Here is a 20,482-nt window from a genome sequence, read left to right as displayed (position 1 = left end):
CACCGACTGACACGCAATTTATTTTGCATAAAGATGGCTGGCGTGTGTCTGTTATGGGTGGCGTTTTTTTTTTTCTAAACGCTATTGTTTCTGGTAGTGATTCACTGATTCTGGCCTTCTAGCACCTTACACTATAATACGTATCATATTATTTGCATGATGCAAATGCAGCCGTGGAAAATGTCAAGGCTAGCTGGCCTGGATTTGGACACGCCACCAAACCAGCCTATAGCAGCTTATGGACGCGCGGCAATAAATACCTCCATTGCCGCACACCGCCAAACCACCAGTCAGAATCGCCGCATCACGTAAACAACAACAACGGCAGCAGCCATGGCGTGCTCTCGCGTCGTCCACCTCGTCGCCCTCGTCCTCGCCGTCGTCGCCGCGGCCAACGCGACCACCATAACCGTGGTGAACCGGTGCTCGTACACGATATGGCCGGGCGCACTCCCAGGCGGCGGCGCGCGCCTCGACCCGGGCCAGTCGTGGCGGCTCAACATGCCCGCAGGCACCGCGGGCGCGAGGGTGTGGCCGCGCACAGGGTGCACCTTCGACGGCAGCGGCCGCGGCCACTGCATCACCGGAGACTGCGCGGGTGCGCTCTCCTGCCGCGTGTCCGGCGAGCAGCCCGCCACGCTAGCCGAGTACACGCTAGGGCAGGGCGGGAGCCAGGACTTCTTCGACCTGTCGGTCATCGACGGCTTCAATACGCCCATGAGCTTCCAGCCCGTCGGCGGCGCGCCGTGCCGTGCGGCGACCTGCGCCGTGGACATCACCAGAGAGTGCCTGCCGGAGCTGCAGGTGCCCGGAGGGTGCGCGAGCGCGTGCGGCAAGTTCGGCGGCGACACCTACTGCTGCCGGGGCCAGTTCGAGCACAACTGCCCGCCGACCAACTACTCGAGGTTCTTCAAGGGCAAGTGCCCCGACGCCTACAGCTACGCCAAGGACGACCAGACCAGCACCTTCACGTGCCCAGCCGGAACCAACTACCAGATCGTCCTCTGCCCCGCCCGAAATGATTTGCACATGGATCAGTAAGTAGAGGATGTATTACTCCTAGTAGTCTTCCTCTTACTTATTATGATCATCCATCATTCTGCGTGTGCCCATATTATATACTCCGTATATAATGTCACATATGTGCGTGCGTGCATGGCCGGTGCGTGCCATTCAGCGAATAAATGTATAAATAAAATGGAAGTGTAATTTCTACGGTTATGTGGAGTCAACTCTGTTTTATTTTCTTATCTTTTTATGCCATGAATATTGCTACATCTATATATGGAAAATTTCTTACGCACAGAATTCCCTGAATGAGGTGTTTGACTCATAGTGAAAGAGAAAAAAAACAATTTTAACATAGTCCCTCTTACATCCTCTTTGCTTACTCCTGTATCATAGGCATCGGGGTCAGTTGACCCAATGAATTTCGAAAATCTTTCCCTAATTCAGTGCTAGTCACTAACATTTATAGAAGGATGAACCCACTGCCATATACATGACCCCATCAAACATTTTTTCTAGCTTTATCCCTGCTCATTCCGTAGATCAAACCCATATATAATCATGCTCGTGCAAGTTTAGCATTTTCGTTGTGCCACCTTCCATCTTCATCTCTGGTATATCATGTCGTTTAGCCGCATATGCACCTACTATTACACTTAGTCTAGAGAGGTTTTTTAACATGCTCCTAGTCTAGACGAATCACAATATATCATGTCCTTAATTTAATCGCACTTCATCTCTTTTTATCCGGTTTGATCTACCTTTTGTGTATCTTTTGTAGCTAAGACAAAGAGGTAGCTGCACGTTGCTATCCTAGAATTAATTCTGCTCGCCGTCGTGCACGGTGCACCACAGACATCCACGATGGAGGCGGTCACCTAATTATCTTATCCACAATCAAGTTAATCAGCAATGTGCTTGCCTTTTCTCTCTCGACACAACTGAAGATCACGGTAGGACCACTAACCTTGAACACTTGATGATAGAGCTCAAGAGTCATTAATAGCTAGGACCATGAAACAAGATGAGAATAGTCCACGGAACTTGATTATAGAGCTGAAGTCATTATTAGGAGCACTTCAAGAGTGAGTCACAACATCTTCTCCCCCCCCCCCCCCCCCCCCCCCCCCTCTTCTTGACAACCACATTGCTATGTCAACAGAAAACATTTAAGAAAATAAACAGCCAGGTGCCGACCAGTGAATGGCTACCTCTTTTAATGTGCTAGATTTAGGACCTGTTTGACAGCAAAGTATTTAAAAAAAATTACTACTACAGTTTAATTTACTATGAGGTGTTTGGCTACCATTAAAAACTTAGATATTAATTCCAGAGTATTTTCTCTGTCTAAAAAAAGAACCTTTGACTGGACACCGAGTACAGCCCGAGCTCAAATGAACTTAGATGAACAGTAAAAATGAAAACAATTAAAAAATATTTTTTATGACAAATGTTCTAAGAGCTTGCAAAATTTCATCATGGAATCACATTCCTGAAAGGCATGGCAAAAAAATTGATATGCTAACACGAGTTCCACAAATGTGACTCCATGATGAAATTTTGCAAGCTCTTAAAACATTTGTCAATGTTTATCATAAAAAACAGTTCTTTTGATTTTTTTTAAAAATTTGATTTATTGTTCACCTGAGCTCATTTGAGCTCAGGCTGAGAAAGGTGACTTTCCCCTTTGACCTCTTTTTCAGATGTCGAGCCGGTGAAAAGAACGAGCCATCAGGGCATGTGCATTGGTTTAGACACCTGCCGTCTATACTAAGCCTCCACATCACCTATAGACAGCCATGAAAACACCCTTTACAATAGGTTGTCTTTTAGGCTATCTGTAGCACCACAAATTGCTAAATTAAGCTGATCAATTAGTACAAATTACTCTTAAACTTAATCATCTCCGGCTGCACTGAACACGGGCGTCCGCCAGTCATCCACGATGAACACAACACCATTATGGCAAGCATACGTGAAGATCGATTGCTTCTGAACGCACAAGTTTTGATATGTACAACGTTCACGTAACGTAAGCTAGCTAGATAGATCACTATCGCTTGATCGATTTATGATTAATTGACGACCCGTAGTCTAGCACCTGCGCTGCTCGTCGGCTTGCAGAGTTGCGGTGGTTCCATGTCCATCCAAGCAGCGCGGCGGCCGGTACGGAGGATCGGAAGGCTAGATCGGACGAGACTTGCCTGCTCCCCCAGCGTGTTCCCATCCATGCTCCCGCATACGTAGAGGAGTTAGTTGCAGACTACCACGATACAACGCTAGAAAGCTGTCGGTAACGACCGAAATTTTAGCGCTACACACGATCTGCAATTTTATCGACGGGCTTCCCCTCTCTCTCTTCGTTCTCTCTCTTCCACGTCATAAAAAGTCTGAATTGGCAGCTCTTATAGACAGCTGAGCCAGTACCGTTGTACATGCCCTCACACGTTATTATTTCTTTGTCAGTTACCGCAAAAATTCATGCCTCGCTTCCACGCCGCCACGGTTGCCGTAGTGTGCTCCCTAGAGATACCCCGTCCAGCGTAGCTCCGCCGCCTGGTGAGCCGCTGGCTATGCCCGTGTTGCAGAGCATCCTCATTGGCAAGCTACAAACCTTGAGCATCATATACATTGACCATGTGCCAAGAGGCACATGCTACAGTACCAAAAGTACCCTTTGGAGCTGGAGCTCAAATGAGCTCGGATGAATAGTAAAATAAGTAATGAAAAATAATTCAAAAAAATCTTTTTTATTGTGGTAAACTTTGACAAATGTCCTAAGTGTCTGCAGATTTTCATCATGAGATCACATTCATGGAATGCGTGACAAAAAAACAAAATCAATGCTCCAAAATGCTTCGGACGTTGAATTTTTGGAGCATCAATTTTGTTTTTTGTCACAACTTCCACAAATGTGATCTAATAATGAAAATTTGCAAGCACCTACAACATTTGTCAAAGTTTACCACCAAAAATATTCGGAATTTTTTATTTTACTGTTCATCCGAGCTCATTTGAGCTCGAGCTAGATACGTGTCCCTACAATTCTATCAGCGCCCTGCAGTTCAGCCGCATCAGCGCGAGTGGATGGACACGGGCGCAGGGTGGTTACGCTGTTTGGCATCATGGTGGCGTCTACGGTAGTTGGGCCTGACAAATCATTGCGTTGATCCCTCCTGAAGATAGGACGACTGAAGATGGCGATGGCAGATTCTAGAGCGTGTGAATGCGGTGCACGCTGAAGATCTGCTTGACAGGTTGGTGTTCTCGGCTCATCGTGGGACGGCTTGGCGAGGCCATCGGTTGAGATGGAGTGTGTTGGTGCAAGGTCATGCCACATCGTCAAGTTTATAGGTGTAGCGACATAGGTTGTCAGGAAGATGGCTTTGAGTTGATCAATGTATTTGTTTTGTTAAACTTTGTTGAATAATATAATAAAGGCGACTCTGAGGCCACGGATTTAACCTCATTTTTGAAGAAAAAACCCAGTTGTGCAATTGCCATTGCAATGGATTATTAGAATCCCCTTTGTCCACCCAAGTTTTTTCAATCCTTGTGTTCTGTTATCCACTTGTATCTACCTTTTGTCTATCTTTTGTAGCTAACTTGAAGAGACATATAGCTGCACGCAGAGAGGCGATATGGTGGACGAGCTCGCATACTCATCCTACGTGGACCAGTGAAAGAGCGCGATGTTGGAGGTGGCATTTACTGTTCGGTAACGGAGAGTTGACGAAGCCGTGAGTGAACATCTCTCGTGGGCTGCACATGCCGGGATGTATAGTACGGTGGACCCTCCTATTTTGTGGATTTCTTTTTCATGAGTAAAAAGGGCCGGCAACATATACTTCCTCTAAACCAGAAAAAGTTAGCTACCCACTTTGAAAATATGCTAGTGGAGTAAACACCCATTATTTTATTTTATTTCTTTTCTTTTCGGTTATCTTTAAATTTTATTTTCACTTTGCTATTCTTTTGGGTAAAATACACGAGCTAAAAATATTAATGTGTTCACGTAGATCAAAAAAATGTTCTGGGATATAGAAAAAGTTCATGTGTATTAGAAAAATACTATACATGTGTTCAAAAATATTCATCATGCTAAAAAATCATCACATATTTTTTAAAATTTGTAATTTGAAATCTTTTCTTTTGTGCACCAATTTTTCTTCATAGCGTAATTCAAACATGTTTATCGTGTAATATGGAATGTTCATAATGCGTAAACACTTTTTATAGTTACACATGGATTTTTTTTAATTGTGTGAACACTTTTTAAAAAGTGTTCATCCTGTATTAAAAAAATGTTCATCAGAGAACTCAAAAATTGTTCCTCGTGTATTTAGAAAATTCGTTGTGTTTTTCAAAATTATCCGTAGTGTAATTCAATACATTTAACCATATATTGATAAGTGTTCATTCTGTATTAAAAATGTTCAACATATATTTAGAAAATATTCACAATGTATTAAAAATGTGCATTCTATATCTTTAAAAAACATAGTGTACTAAAATATACCTGTCATGCATTTAAAAAAAAGAATCATCATGGATTAAAAGTTTATTCATTGTGTACTATAATTTCATCATTTATGTATCATAAATTGTTTGTATTTTTTGGGAAAGAAAAATAATAATCATGTGTTTAAAAATGATCGTTATGTTTGTAAAAGAATTAAATATATATCAAACGAAATGTTCAATAAATTTTAAAAATGTTCATCATGCATTCAGAGTATCTTCGACGCGCTTAAAAGAAGTGTGTTCAAAACGTTTTCACAATGTATTTTAAAAATGTCGGCGTGTACTTTAGGAAATGATCAACACATTTTAAAAAAATATCCACCTTGTATTTAGAAAAAAAATTTGGCATGTTTTTGAAAAATGTTCAATGTGTGTTTAAAAAATATCACTGTGTATTTTAAAAATGACAAGCAGTTCGGCGTGCAACCGTAGTTGCGCGTGACCACTTGACATGCAGTTGTGCGTCAGTACACGGACATGCAACTTCAGTTGCTCACGCTAGGCGACTTGTTGCACGGGTGTGGATAAAATCAAAAGAAACTCAAAATGGAAAAAATAAAAAATAAATCAATCAAACGGGAAAAATTCTTATAAATCTTCACGTAGAATCAGATGGCATACGAGTTGCATAGACTTTGTTAATTCAGAGACCAACATGCAGCAAGGATAACGTGTGCAAGCGAGGACTTCGTAGCTGCACGTTGCTATTGTACAAATAATTCTCCTCGCCGTCGTGCGCCACGGACATCCAGGATGGAGATGGTCACCTAATTTTCTTATCTACAATGAAGTTATTAGTAGCTTGCTGTTCTTTTTCTCTCCACACAAGTCAAGATTAGTTAGCATGCACATCACGGTAGGCCAGCTAAACTTGAATACTTGATGACAGAGCTCAACATTCTTTACTAGCTAGGACCATCAAACAAGATGAGACTAGTCCACGGAGCTTGATGGTATTATTATGGCGATCAGTCACTACTAGGAGCACTAAGCAAAATGATACTTCCTTTGTAAACTAATATAAGAGCGTTTAAATCACTATTTTAGTATTTTAAACGCTCTTATATTAATTTACGGAGGGAGTATATCTCAAGAGTCATTGAGCCACAGTACCGCCCTTCCCTCCCCACTTGACATTCACACTGTTTTTCTTTTTTTAGATATGGAGGAGGACCCCAGGCCTCTGCATCTGGATGATGTATGCAGCCACTTTATTAATTATTCACATAAGACCTTACAAAGTCATACAATAGTAAGACTATAGCCACCGTCTAAGCAACATCTATCGCTACTCCTATCCAGTTGATGAATGGATGCTGATAGTCTGGGCCTAATACCAAACAGACCTCGCAGCCAAACCTAACATCTAAGACCTAAGGTCCCAACCAGGACGCCTGTCGGGTATGGGACACCACCAGTCCGGCGCACTCCTCAATCAGGACGCTTGCCGGGTATGAAGCCGCTGCAGTCACCTGCCACCAATCCATCTTCAGTGATGTACTGCTGCATCTACATTGCCCGTTTTAGCTGCCGTCGACGCCACCACGACGCCAGACAGCGTCACCCTCCTGCACGAGTCCATCATCGCATATCAGACGCCTAATCTCCAGAGCGCCAAGCCATCAAGATCTGTCACCATCAATGTGCATGATGAAGCACTGCTCCACCAAACACGTCATCCGCCGGTCCCTCGAGCCCGCGTACACCTCCAAGAAAGACGCCCCCAAGGGGGAAACGACACAAACGTGCCGCCGTCTTCTGATCTATCGATTTAGGGTTTCCCCAGAGGTAGCAGATCATAGTCTAGAACTTCTCCACGGCGATGCCTTCAAGAAGGAAACGACACCGTAGAGCGCCGCCATCGCCGGCTTTGGCATCTAGCCAAGAGCAGGTTTTCATCCAGATCTGTTCGAAGAACTCCATCCGCTTCTTGTGTTCGGACCGCCGCCTTCTCTGTCGAAGACTAGACCAAGGGTCCAGCCGTCGCCGCCAGATCCATGTAGCCAACATCGGGAGATGACGACTATCTCCCTGTACCGGATCTAACACAAACCGAAGCAGATTGAGTCGGAGACGATGATGCCCCTAGATCTCCGGCAGACCAGCGAGCCGCCGGCCCAACCGCATCTAGATCGCCGTCCACGCCGGGCCGCCGCCACCCCCGCGTCGTCTGGGTCGGAGAGGGAGTCGTCGACCGCGCACAGGGGCCGCCGCCGCCTGCACACGTCGAAGCGCCGCCGCGAGCCCAGCGCCCGCCACCACTTGCCGAGGCCCGCCGCCGCGCGCCCCACGCCCCGCCACCGCTCGCCGAGTGCCGAGCAGGAACACCGCCAAGCTCCGGGGGCGCCGCCCCGGCATCCGGTCGCCGCGAGAACCGGTCGCTGCTCCCAGCCGCAGCTGCCAGCCTCCAGCATCGTTGAAGGTGACCCCGGCATGCGAGGTAAGGCACAGGACCACGCCCTGCTCCTAGGCCTGCACCGCCGACGTACACGCATCAGTTGCCGCCGATCGAGATCCGTCGAGGTGCGCGAGAGAAGACAGCACCGCCGCCGCCGCCGTGCGGGCTTTTGCCCACGGCGCCCTATGGCAGTGGCGAGGTGGGGGAGGAGGCGGGAGGGAGCCGGCCGCGGCGACATGCAGGTCCGCCCGAGCCGCTCCTGGGAGAGCGGCGCGGGGGCGAGATCGGCTCCCAAACAGTTCTAGGCTGGGTGCCAACATAAAACATGGGAAAAACCGGCAAGGTGCCGACTAGTCAATGCCTCACTGAAATGATATATCTCAATGGACGTGCTAGGGTGGTTATGGGCATCCCCAGCCAGGTAGCTACCGATAGCCATTTATTTTGTTTGGTTGGGTTGGTGAGGTTAGCCCATATTTTGTTTGGTTCTAAGGATGAGAGATGGTTGCACATCGCCATTCAAGTGTTTGGTTTGAGAGATTAGTGATGGATAGGGTTTGTGGTGGCCTTTTTAACCAGCCATACACGTACTAGTAAAATTATTTAAGCATAAAAAAAGGTTCCTGCATTGACCATGAAGGATTTTAACCGAATAATTTCACATCATAGACCACCGCACAATACTTGGAGAGGAGCAGGCTGAGGTGGAGATAGAAGGTTGTCGCTGGAGAGAAAGCATGACGTAGTTTCAGACCAGCACGCGCCCCTTGGTTTGCTGGCCCCTCAGTCAACACCGCCCCGTCGCGCTACTGTAGTCGATGCGTGCCCCTATAGCCTTTGCTGCCCCGAGCCTTAAGCCACCGCCGGCGGAACCCACGATCCGCGCGGCCTCATTGCTTGAGGTACAGATCGAGGAAGCGCAAACCTGCTCGCCCTGTGGAGAGATGCACAAGCTTGAGAGGCGCGCGAGAGGCTTGATGAGCCTACATGTCATGCAGTCGTTATCCATCTGCCATCGCCGCCTTGTGCAACTGTCGCGCCATCTTCTTGTCCCCGCCGCCGACATGTCAGAGAAAATGTGATCCACTCCGCAACTTCTGTTTCAGGGGAGAGTGCGACGTAGAGGAAAAACGATTCGGGAGCAAGGGTGGCTGACGATGTCTCTGACTTTTCGGCGTACGAGCGGAGCCAGAATTTTGGCGAATATTCTAGTAATCTGGTTATCCATATCCATGCCAGAAATTTGAGGCATATTATTTTTTCTGCATTTTTCCATTTGATTATAGTCTTTTGCGTTCATAATTTTGGCTACCCTATTATCTAACTAATAATTTATTGCTATAAGCATTTTAATTAAAAATACTTTAACAGACTGGGTTTGCCAAAGACATGCGCGGGCCCAAATGTCCAAAATTCAAAAGTGCTTGACAGCACATTTGGATTGAGAAGTAAATATACGTTCGTGTGTCTTTGTTCTTCTTATTTGAGGAATTAATTGTCAAAATGTCCACTAGTTGCACACACATAATGATGACAGCGAGTCACTGGGCCGGCCCAATTTTTAGCCCGTTATGTTGTATAGGTATTCTGGTTATGTGAATATTTTAGATCTTGTTTTAGGGTTTTAGAACCTTCTAGATGTTTTGTTTGGGTTCTTCTTTATCTATTGGTTTTCTTTATTGGCCTTTTCGGCTTTCTTTACACTTTTTACTTCCTTTTTTTATATTTTCATATTCTTTTTATTTTTCTATGTTTTCCTAAAAATTAGAAATGGTTCACTATCAGAAACACTGTAATTTCTAAATTGTTTGTGTTCTCTAAAAATCGTTCAAAAGTTACTATACTCACTCTTATTTCATAATTTATTTGGAAATTAAGAATTTTATTAAAATTTCAAAAAAATCAAAAAATATGTAGAATTTAAAATTTGTTCTGGAGATTTAAATTTAATTACTAGTTTTTTAAAATGTTCAAATTTCTAAGGATGTTCATAATTTTAAAATTGTTTTCTTATTATAAGAAACCAAGTTTTAAAATTAGTACTGTATTTTTGAAATGAATTCCTACTTTGTCAGAAAAAATGAAATTTTTTCGAGCCATAAAAAATGTTCAAAAATATATGGGAAACCAATAATTTTTCAAATATTGCTCAGATTTTGAAAAGAAAAGATTCACAATTTTTCAAAAAATGTTCACAAAATTTGAAAAATAATCATGATGTTCCCTACACCAAATAGAACCAAAAACTAGAAAAACAGCTGCTTAAGTAGTCATCCTGCTACATGGTAGGCTACCACCTACAATACACCCCTTGGTCAGTCCAGTCGTGCCGCAAAGAGTGCGGCACATAGGAACTCCCTGGGAAATCCTATCCGTCGTTTGTTGCAACAGATGGCGAATCCTATTCCGCGCGTAGGTCGCTTCGTTCACACTTCGTGCGTGTGGTCCTCTTCTGGGCTGGCCTTTTCCGAGTTCTTCCCCATAGCGGTTTTGGGAAGGTTCTTGAACCTTCCTTGACAAGATTTTGATTCTTCCAGTGTTTTCTTCCGCTTTTCTCTTTTTAGTTTTCTATTTTATTTTGCTTTTTCATGTTGCAAACATCTTTTAAAATTGGTGAACTTTTTTTTGAAATACATAAACAAAATTTTGAAATTGTCAATATTTTTCAAATTCATGACCATTTTTCGAAATCGCAAACATTTTTTTATGAAGCTGTGAACATTTCTTGAATTGAAAAATATTTTTAAATAATGAAAATTTTGCGAACTTATGTTTTTTGCAATTATGTGCATTTTTCTGTACCGATGACACTTTATTGAATCGATGAATAATTTTTCGAAACGGGAATTTTTTTTGACCCTGTGAGAATTTTTTGAATCCATGAACATTATTTTTGAAATTCACTATCTTTTTTTGCGAACATTTGCAAAAAATGGTGAGCATGTTTATAATTCGCATTTTTTTTTCAAATTGTGGAATATATTGCAATACACAAATATTTTTTTTACAATTTTAATGGTTTCGGGATCATTTTTCCAAAATTCATTTTTTTAAAGTTTATAACTTTTTTGAAGTCTCAAATTATTTTAAAGTTGCAAAAATAAAATAAACGAAATGAAAGAAACAAGCTGGTTGTCCCCGTCCGCTAATGGACCGGCCCAATATGAATGCGCGGGAGGGGACAACTAGCCTGTTTTTTGTTTGGTTTACAAAAATGTTAGCGTTTTCCAATATTCACGTATTTAAAAAATGTTCGTGTAATCGAAATATGCTTGGGATTTTTAAATTTTTCTCCGTTACTAAATTTTGTTAATAATTTCAAAAATATTCATGTTCTTCTTTTTTCATAAATTCAAGAAATATTCTGAAACTTTGAAAAATGTTTGCATTTTCTCAATATTGTTCAGAACTTTAGTACAATTTCCTGCTTTCAGTTTTTGTTCACAAATATAAAAAATGTTCAGGATTTTTTAAATTTCTTCACTTTTCATAAAATGTTTGTAAATTTTGAATGTTGTTCATAATTTCAAAAATGTATCTGCAACTTTGTAATTTGTTATTTGTGTGCAGGTGTTGTTTACGTAGTGTTGTTTGGTTCTCCTATTGGTTCGATAATCTTGGTCTCATCACTGAGGAAATACCTACCGTCGCTGTGCTGCATCATCCCTTTCTCTTTGGGGAAATACCGACGTAGTCTAGCAGACATCAATGAGTTCCAGCAGCATGATGGCATGGTGACAGTGATGGTGAAGTGATCTCCGTAGGACTTCGCATAAACACTACAAAAATATGACCGGGGGTGTAAACGATGGAGGAAGCGCCGCACACGGCTAGGCAATTATCTGTTGTGTGCTAGGAGCAACCAAAGGAGGCGCCCAAGTAGGAGGAATCCTACTTGGGGTCCCTCCCAAGCCGCGCCCCATTTCCTTATTTGGAGTGCGGGAAACGCATGGGAGGGTGGCCGGCGCCCCCCTTTCCTTTTTCCCATGAGAGGGAAAGGCAGGAGGGGCTAGCCCTCTCCTTTTTCCTTCTCTAGGGCTGGCCAAACAAGGAAGGGGGCGCACCAGCCCCCTTGTGGGCTGGTCGGTCCCCTCCTTTGGCCCATAACTTGCCCGGGAGGGGGGAGGTGCCTGGAACCCCTTGCGGTGACCCGATTCCTTCCCGATACGTTCCAAAGCACTTTTGGTGTCTAAATACCATCATCCTATATATCAATCTTTACCTCTCGATCATTTTGAGACTCCTCGTAATGTCTGTGATCTCATCCGGGACTCCGAACAACATTCCGTCACCAAAACATATAACTCATATAACACTATATCGTCAACGAACGTTAAGCATGCGGACCCTACGGGTTCGAGAACTATGTAGACATGACCGAGACACCTCTCCGGTCAATACCAATAGCGGAATCTGGATGCCCATATTGGCTCCTACATATTCTACGAAGATCTTTATCGGTCGGACCGTTATGACAACATATGTAATTCCCTTTGTCCATTGGTATGTTACTTGCCCGAGATTCGATCAGTATGAGCCGGCCAGGACTCTGCAAGCCGCCGGGCATCTACCTGTATATAAAGGGGTGACCCGGCAGCGGGTTAACTCAAGAAACAACTCATCGAGAACTAGGTCAAGCGTATTCGCTCCCTGGTAATCGGAACCCAAGAAATACAACCTAAAGCATGAGTAGGCTTTTACCTCGTTGAGAGGGGCCGAACGTGGGTAAACTCTCTGTGTCCTTTGTCCCGTTTAATCCCTTCAAGCTGACCTAGCTGCAATGGCTCCACACATAAGTCCTTTCTCTAGGGCATCTGCCGTGTTAAGTCCACGATAGTTGGCGTCCACCGTGGGGCCAACACATGGTGGTTTCGAGTTCTTGAAAGGCAGCTTCGCAGGGATCAAGGGATACGCCGTCGGCCGGATGACTAAAAGCCGCCGCGGTAAGCTCTAAATCGACGACACTGTCTGGGGCCCCGAGGCCGGCTCAATCGAGTACGGGTACCGGGTCCCCTTTGGTGGAACCCACGTCTTCATCGACAAGATCGGTGAGTCGGAGCCTGAGCTGGACATCTGCACCGACATCGTCGAGACGGCTCAGCGTGCACGACCCGCCAAGGTTCAAGCCGCCGTAAAGCATGTTTTTGTGGGTTTTACTCAAGGAGTGGATCTTGAGGAAGGATCTGCGTCCGGTGGAGAGGCGGTCATCTATTCTGGTGATGAGTCCTCAACCGACGAGACCGATTCCATATATCATTCGCAAGATGGTGGGCTTGGGGGCTGTTCCGATGGTGACAGTATTCCGGACCCCTACGAGCCGCTGAACAGAGTTGCAATCTTCATGGACGGCACACAACCAGTGCTCAACTCGACGACTGTTGCGGCTATGACCTCCAGTTCAACGTCCGCGGCGACAACTGGGGCTAGCGGCTCTGCGCGCCCGCCGGCTCAAGTGTTATCCGAGCTCTTGGAGGCTTTGGCGACCTTATTGACTGCAGAGGTGACACCAGAGAATCAAGCACAACATAAGGTGGATGTGGCGAAATTGCGAGATGAGGTGGCTCAAGCCAAGGAGGAATTTAATGCTGAGAATGCTAGGATGGCAACGGAGCAAGCTGCTTTGGACGCCGAGACACAACGGATTCAGGCAGAGTTGTTCCGGCTTACCTTGGAACAGAACGCTTCAAACGCCATTATGAGGAGGAGGCATCAGACCCGTCTACCCACAGAGTTTGAGGCTAGGAACCTCTTCAATACACCTAGGGCAGGAACCAGTGACCCGCCCGTGGTAAACCGTGTTGCTGAGGCACCCGTGACCGGAGCGCCGGTTCAACCACGTGCTGTAGACCCACCTCGTTTGAATTTGACTCCGCCTCAACATGTTCCGACACTGCCGGGTCATTATTCTAACCCCCTGGATAATATGATTGCTGCTGCTATGCGATTGGCAGCTCTCCCAGTTGTAGGCGAGTCTCCAGCCGTGATGGAAATACGAAGGGTTGGAGAGCTTCTTCAGACATCGGTGGCTCAACAGGCGGCTTACTCATACAGTCGTGGAGCGCACGTGGGTGACTCTGTCATTATGTGTTTGCACATGGTTTGTGGTAATCACCTCCTTAATCTCCTTCACTTAGTCTCTCATTTTTTGCACAACCGTGCTTCAATTCGAGATAAGTTGTACACGAAAAAGATGTACCACAATATTCTGATTCCATTCAGATGATTAGATCGTGTTTCGTTCACTGTATATGCTTGAATTTGGCGTTCATATTTGGATCCTTTTTAGAAGAATTTTGATAAATTCGTGCCACACGGTCGGCCGCTTGAAGTTTCCTTTAATGAGTAGCTTCACCTTGTTGTGACACGACTTTCGGGTTCTGAATCATCGATGAGTAGATCTACATATGACCAGTGTACTGTAATATGCATGTCACCCACGTAATCTTTTTCACCTCTAATCCCGTTCACTAGTCTCTTCTAATCTATACAACCGTTCTTCAATTGGAGATAAGTTGTACATGAAAAGGATGCAAGGTGACATTGTGGTTCCATTCAGACGATTGGTTTGTGGTTTCATTGAATGTAGATGTTCAATTTTGTCTTTATGCTTGAAGCTAAATTTTGATAAATTCATCAAGCACAGTTCACAATGTGAGTTTCCTTTGACGAGTAGCTTCAGTTGTCCCTTACACTCGACTTCCGTGTTGTACGTATTCTATTTCAATGGCCGTAGACAAATATGTATACATCTCAGTAGTTCCTTCTAATTTCCCCAGTGTACGGTACACCGGTGCTTCGAACTTATGAGAGTGTTGTCACGCTGTGTGCTGTTCATTGCGAGCGCTTCTTTGCGAACGTGTGGGTGTGCTGGCACGTATGCGTGTGTTGTTCATGTAAATGTGTGTGTGTGTTGTCATGCGTGCATTCTAGTGTAATCTCTGTGTTCAAGTGTAGTTGTTAACTCCTAATCGCCATGCATATGTGCAACCAAACATCAACTGGAAATTGCTTCCACAATGCAGAGACGCCATGTATAGTCAACCAAACAACATGCAAACGTCATATTTTGCCCTGTATCTTCTGGGGACAACTACTAGAAAACAGCCTTGTGATAGAAAAATAGAAAAATCCATCCTGGACCGTCAGATGGAAGATGGATGGCCCATATTCTAGTGGAGACATCCCAGTCCACTTCATGGACATTTTATGGAAACCCCCCTGCTAATATGTAGATATAAAACACATTTTTTACAATAATCACCTCAACTTTCTCATATTCAATCATTTTGTCCTCAATAAATAAGACTAATTTTCAAATCCTCTCAACGCTGAGGCCCCATCTTTGCACATATCTGTTGCATGTATACTGAGTACAAATAGTGGCTTCTACAAGCAAAAATTGAACATGTTGGCCCCTAAATTTTGCCAATATCCATCACAATATTTGTAAACATGTGAAATTTAAGCCATCTCATTCAAGTATATGTCAAACTGAACCAATCCCAGACACAAATAGTTGAGCACACGTCAAGTTAGATCATCCCAGGCATGAAGATCTGAGTACATGTGAAACTGGACCACCCCACACATAAATAGTTGAGCACACGTCTAGTTAGACCATCTCAGGCATAAAGATCTGAGTTCATGTGAAACCATCTCAGGCACAAATATTTTAGTACATGTCACTCTGGTCCATCTCACTCACTAATTCTGAGTACATTATCAATATCGAGCAGCAGAAGATACACACGAGACATGCAATACATAACATGGCATGAACATTTAATTCTAGTGTTGTGCTATCTTGAACGCAGAGAACATAAAAGTTGTAGCGCTTGCCTCCGGTGCTCGTGCTTCTTGCTGATCAAGGTTTATGTGCTGGAAAGATGACACCAAACATATAGGAATCAGTTTGAGCACAAGACGTCACACATCCGTACTTAAAATATTTGCTCCTGAGCTAATCTAATGAGTATGCATTAATAATAGCATTTGACTAGCAGGAAGAGAACTGTACGCTGCATAGTCATTTGTACACTTCACTTAATTAATATCATCACTAAACTTGCAATAATAATTTGGTCAGGTATAAATTCTGCCAGGGGAGATGAAATTTCTCGAATATGTGAATGGAAAGATGATTCGAATGCAATATAACCATGCTAAATCATTTGGATATATTTACTATCTAGAATAAATATGACATGTATTCCTAGGCAATTCATTTCTGCAAGGGTCAAACTAACGTACAATTGGTACTAGACAAACTAGCTAGGATACTTGATCGGGATGCCTGATGTGGTAGTAGACATAGTTCGAGGGTTTAGAATGCATCAAAGAAAGAAAGGGGAAAATACCCATATTTTCATATAATATTTCTTCATCAAACAGAGACCATATAAATTGCTTCCTGAATTTGAGACTGCCAAACCATGATTATACATGTTAACTAGCATGGAGCCACATTTCATTTAATAATAAATCTGTGTTTGTTCAAGGTCTGATTATGTTGACTGATCTAACATATTTTAGGGCGGGAATCTCATATCGCAGGAAATTTTGTGAGCCTAGAGCAAAATGACATTGCTTATACAAGTCGAGATGTTCAATGAAGAGTGGTATGTTTGATGAGATCCCATTTCATTCTTACTCCAAAGTAATAGTTTCCCACATATAAATAACAAAGCAATAAACAGAATATTAGTTAATGACAAGATATTCTTGCCTTTTGGGACCATGTGTTCTTACCTGATAGTGTTGGTATACAGTTTGTGATTATTGGAACAGTCGGCTCTCCTAAAGGTGATGTTGCACTACTTCCCCCCATTTCAGATCGAGATGCACCAACAGAATGGTGGGGGCGAGTTTAGTACTAGTCAACAAACTCCGATCTATCCATCATACCAAAAGTAGACATTGTGTTCTATGCCAAATTCCAAACAACTGATTGTTTGGTCACCTTGAATATAACAAAATGAGAAATCAGCTCCAATTCCAAGACTGCAAAGTTAAGGTTGCAAACTAAAAAGATACACACAAAGAGCTTATTTTTTGCATACAAAAAGGTACATTTTTTGCAGTTTTTTTTTACAATCAGAGTGTTATTACAACCAAATGAGGAAAGAGCAAAGAGCTAACAAAATTGTTTCACTCAAGCAAAACGATGCCCGACGACGACGGCGCACCACAGAAGGTAGCACCTCCTTGTCCCTCTGCTCACTCACCTCCTAATCTTCTCGCGGGGCTACTGCTAATCTTTGAATGGTTGCTGTTTGTTCGCTAGTTACACGGCTCACTGTTTTGCTAAGGGCCCATTAGGTAGAGGTAGCTAGATGTGCACGTGTTGGTGCTCATGGACTCGCTGCTTAGCATGTTGTGGGTTGATTTGGCAGAAAGAATTATTGTCCTTGTTTTGATTTCCTTGCTGTCAAGTTCATCCTTGAGTACTAATACTAGTACATCAGATTAACAGACGAAAATAAAGCCCAATCATCAAATTCCTCAAGCAATGGATCGGCAACATATTGTTTTACAACAACAACAACAATAATACATCGAACGATCTGACCTATTTACATGTTGAGGAACAAAGAGGATATATACTTGCTTCTGTTCTGTTGTTGGGGCAGGCACGCAACAAGTGATAGCAGAATATTTGAATGGCTGCTACACAAGCCAGGTGCTCTGCTGCTAGTTAAACTACAGAGGTCAGGGCTAGCTACAAACCGAGTCGACGAGTGTGGCGTTGGGGAGTGAGGCTGCGGTACAATCGTTGTACTATCCTCGGCTACAGGCAATAGAAGAAAGAATATGCAGCAGCATTTTTTGGTTCAAGCAAACTGAAAATATTTTCTTTCTTTTTGTTCATGTATGATGAAAACTTAACACTCTCTCTCTCTCTCTCAGCAAAATATAGAAAGCTGTCTGGGAATAAGAAAAAAATAACCATAGATCCAACTGGAAGATACTTACCATTGGGTGATCATTTATTCCCAAAAATGGTACTCCATTGTATTAGTTCTTACGCTCTTTTCATCTACATTCGATCACATGTGTGAGGGGTCTCCAGACGTCCTGAAAATAATGAAGTGTGATTCTCTCATCGCAACAACTCGAATGGGTCAGTAATAATGTTTTCTACAATTTCATATAATGGATCATGCTTAATAAGGTGGGGACCAACGCTCAAGATACTTATATGATGGAACAAGAAAAAAGGCAATGTGGCTGATTGTACTGTTTTCCTAATTTCATCTCAATTGAAATAACCATTTTGGCGCATGGGAAACCTGTATTCCTGAAGACTCGAGGTATGTTCTCTGCCGTCAGTAGATGTCCTAGCTAGGCATGGGGGTAGGGGGGCTACCTGTGGAGAATGGCCGGATGGGGCAAGAAAAATAGTAGATCGAGGAGCCACCTGTGGACATTGACTGGATGGGGTAAGACAAATGGTAGATCGAGGTTGTCCTCTAGACGCCGGAGAACGATACCTGGAGATTTGCTCGCCCAGCGTCGCAGTGCAGCACAGAAGAGGTCCGCCCGGGCAGCCCGACCGCCAACGACGAGACGACCTAGATTCGTCGGGGCGGAGATGGAACGGTGCCTACAGTGGCCAAGATCGCCGATCTAGGTACATGATCTACACCGCCGTTGTCATTGGCAAGCTAGAGGGAGATGGGCTCGCCATTAGGATTGGGGATTTTTTTCGAGCCTCGGCCGCCGCTGCTCGCATCAGAAGGAAGGAGAAGGAGATGACAGGTCAAAAGAAGAGAGCAGATCGAAGCAAAAAAGGCTAGAAATGAGGGACTATTCTGCAAAGAAGAGCCCATAGATTCACCACTAGAATATGAGCCATCCATGTTCGATCGGACGGTCCAGGACAGTTTTTTCTACTTTTCTACCACAAGGCTGTTTTCTATTGTAGTTGCTCCCGTATCTTCTCAATCTGGCTCCACTCAGTATGATCCGTTTTTTCATTCAACCTCTAAAAATCAATGCAGATAACCAAACACGCCCTAGGTAATTATGGAGCATAACAGATGACATCACCTGGGACTGATGCCGATCCAACGGCCAAAAACACTTGGCACACAGATCTTCATTTTGATCGTCCTTTCATTAGGCCTCTACTAGTAAGAAGTGATATAGCCGTTCAAACATTTGACTCACATCTGGTGCATTGTACACTGCTGCAAGCATACATGAGGTGGCACAATTTGGATTCTACTAGAATCATACATGCCATATTGCATGCTGCCAAACGCGACCGTGGAAAACGTCGAGCCAGCCAGCAGCTTTGGACTGAGCACGACGCGCATGCAACCTAACTTTATATACTAGCAACAGGCAGCATTGCGGCTATAAATACCTCCGCGCGGGCGAGAGCAGCAAGCCACAATTCACCACCGCGGCACGCACACAAGCTACCGTCACAAGTCGTACTCCCGGGAACAACAAGAGCGGCATCATCCATGGCGTCCACTCGCGTCCTCCACCTCATCGCCCTCGTCCTCGCCGTCGCCACCGCCGCAGATGCGGCCACCATCACCGTCGTCAACCGTTGCTCCTACACGGTGTGGCCGGGCGCGCTCCCAGGCGGCGGCGTGCGTCTCGACCCGGGCCAGTCTTGGGCGCTGAACATGCCCGCCGGCACCGCGGGCGCCAGGGTGTGGCCGCGCACCGGGTGCACCTTCGACGGCAGCGGCCGGGGCCGGTGCATCACGGGTGACTGCGGCGGCACGCTGGCCTGCAGGGTGTCCGGCCAGCAGCCCACCACGCTGGCCGAGTACACCCTGGGCCAGGGCGGGAACAAGGACTTCTTCGACCTGTCCGTCATCGACGGGTTCAACGTGCCCATGAACTTCGAGCCCGTCGGCGGTTCGTGCCGCGCTGCGCGCTGCGCCACGGACATCACCAAGGAGTGCCTCAAGGAGCTGCAGGTGCCCGGAGGGTGCGCGAGCGCGTGCGGCAAATTCGGCGGCGACACCTATTGCTGCCGGGGCCAGTTCGAGCACAACTGCCCGCCGACCAACTACTCGAGGTTCTTCAAGGGCAAGTGCCCCGACGCCTACAGCTACGCCAAGGACGACCAGACCAGCACCTTCACGTGCCCAGCCGGAACCAACTACCAGATCGTCCTCTGCCCTTAGATTAGGACGCGTTGAAGGATCAAAAGTATAATAACTGGGATCAATAAGGAACAAGGACTACTCTTAGTAGTCTACTTGGATGTATGTGCCATGTCACATATATGCATATGAATGACTGTGCCTTGTATGTTGACCAATAATAAATAAATGGTTGAATGTTATAAGTATGTCTCGTGGTGTTTTTTGTGGGTGCTGAAAACCAATTCAATTTTTTTTCCAGTGCACCACTACCCTCCATCTTCATCTCCGAGCTGTGAGTTAACCGGTGACGTTCTATTGAGGCAGCTATGGTTTGATGAACCTCTTGCCGTCACCTCTTCCTAATACCAACTTACTACTATAACAATCATCTTCTCAACCTTTGTTGAGTGGATTTTAAATTTTCCATTATGAGATGCGGCGA

At 44.7% G+C, this 20,482-nt stretch overlaps 2 protein-coding genes across 4 annotated transcripts; both read left to right on the top strand.

Moving 5' to 3' along the window:
* Positions 1–266: 266 nt before the first annotated feature.
* Positions 267–20,246, top strand: LOC125507018 (alpha-amylase/trypsin inhibitor-like). Of its 3 annotated transcripts, none has more exons than XM_048671720.1 (2): positions 267–993; positions 20,059–20,246. In XM_048671720.1, exons 1-2 carry the CDS (start codon positions 334–336, stop codon positions 20,077–20,079), a joined length of 681 nt encoding a protein of 226 aa, XP_048527677.1. In that variant the 5' UTR covers positions 267–333; the 3' UTR covers positions 20,080–20,246. The 3 variants fall into 3 exon arrangements, with proteins under 3 accessions (XP_048527677.1, XP_048527678.1, XP_048527676.1); XM_048671721.1 differs by having other exon boundaries at positions 267–996; positions 20,062–20,246; XM_048671719.1 differs by lacking the exon at positions 20,059–20,246 and having other exon boundaries at positions 268–1,250.
* LOC125507020 (alpha-amylase/trypsin inhibitor-like) lies at positions 19,305–20,246 on the top strand. Its single transcript, XM_048671722.1, has one exon. The coding sequence runs from the start codon at positions 19,402–19,404 to the stop codon at positions 20,077–20,079; it is 678 nt and encodes a 225-aa protein (XP_048527679.1). The 5' UTR covers positions 19,305–19,401; the 3' UTR covers positions 20,080–20,246.
* Positions 20,247–20,482: the final 236 nt, after the last annotated feature.

Source organism: Triticum urartu, chromosome 5 (genome assembly GCF_003073215.2).
Source record: "Triticum urartu cultivar G1812 chromosome 5, Tu2.1, whole genome shotgun sequence".
Taxonomy (NCBI): domain Eukaryota; kingdom Viridiplantae; phylum Streptophyta; class Magnoliopsida; order Poales; family Poaceae; genus Triticum; species Triticum urartu.
This window is presented reverse-complemented; position numbering and strand designations above follow the sequence as displayed.

Bases quoted from the DNA above. Each gene is read 5' to 3' on its own strand.
- LOC125507018 (XM_048671719.1), top strand. From the start codon at position 334: ATGGCGTGCTCTCGCGTCGTCCACCTCGTCGCCCTCGTCCTCGCCGTC.
- LOC125507020 (XM_048671722.1), top strand. From the start codon at position 19,402: ATGGCGTCCACTCGCGTCCTCCACCTCATCGCCCTCGTCCTCGCCGTC.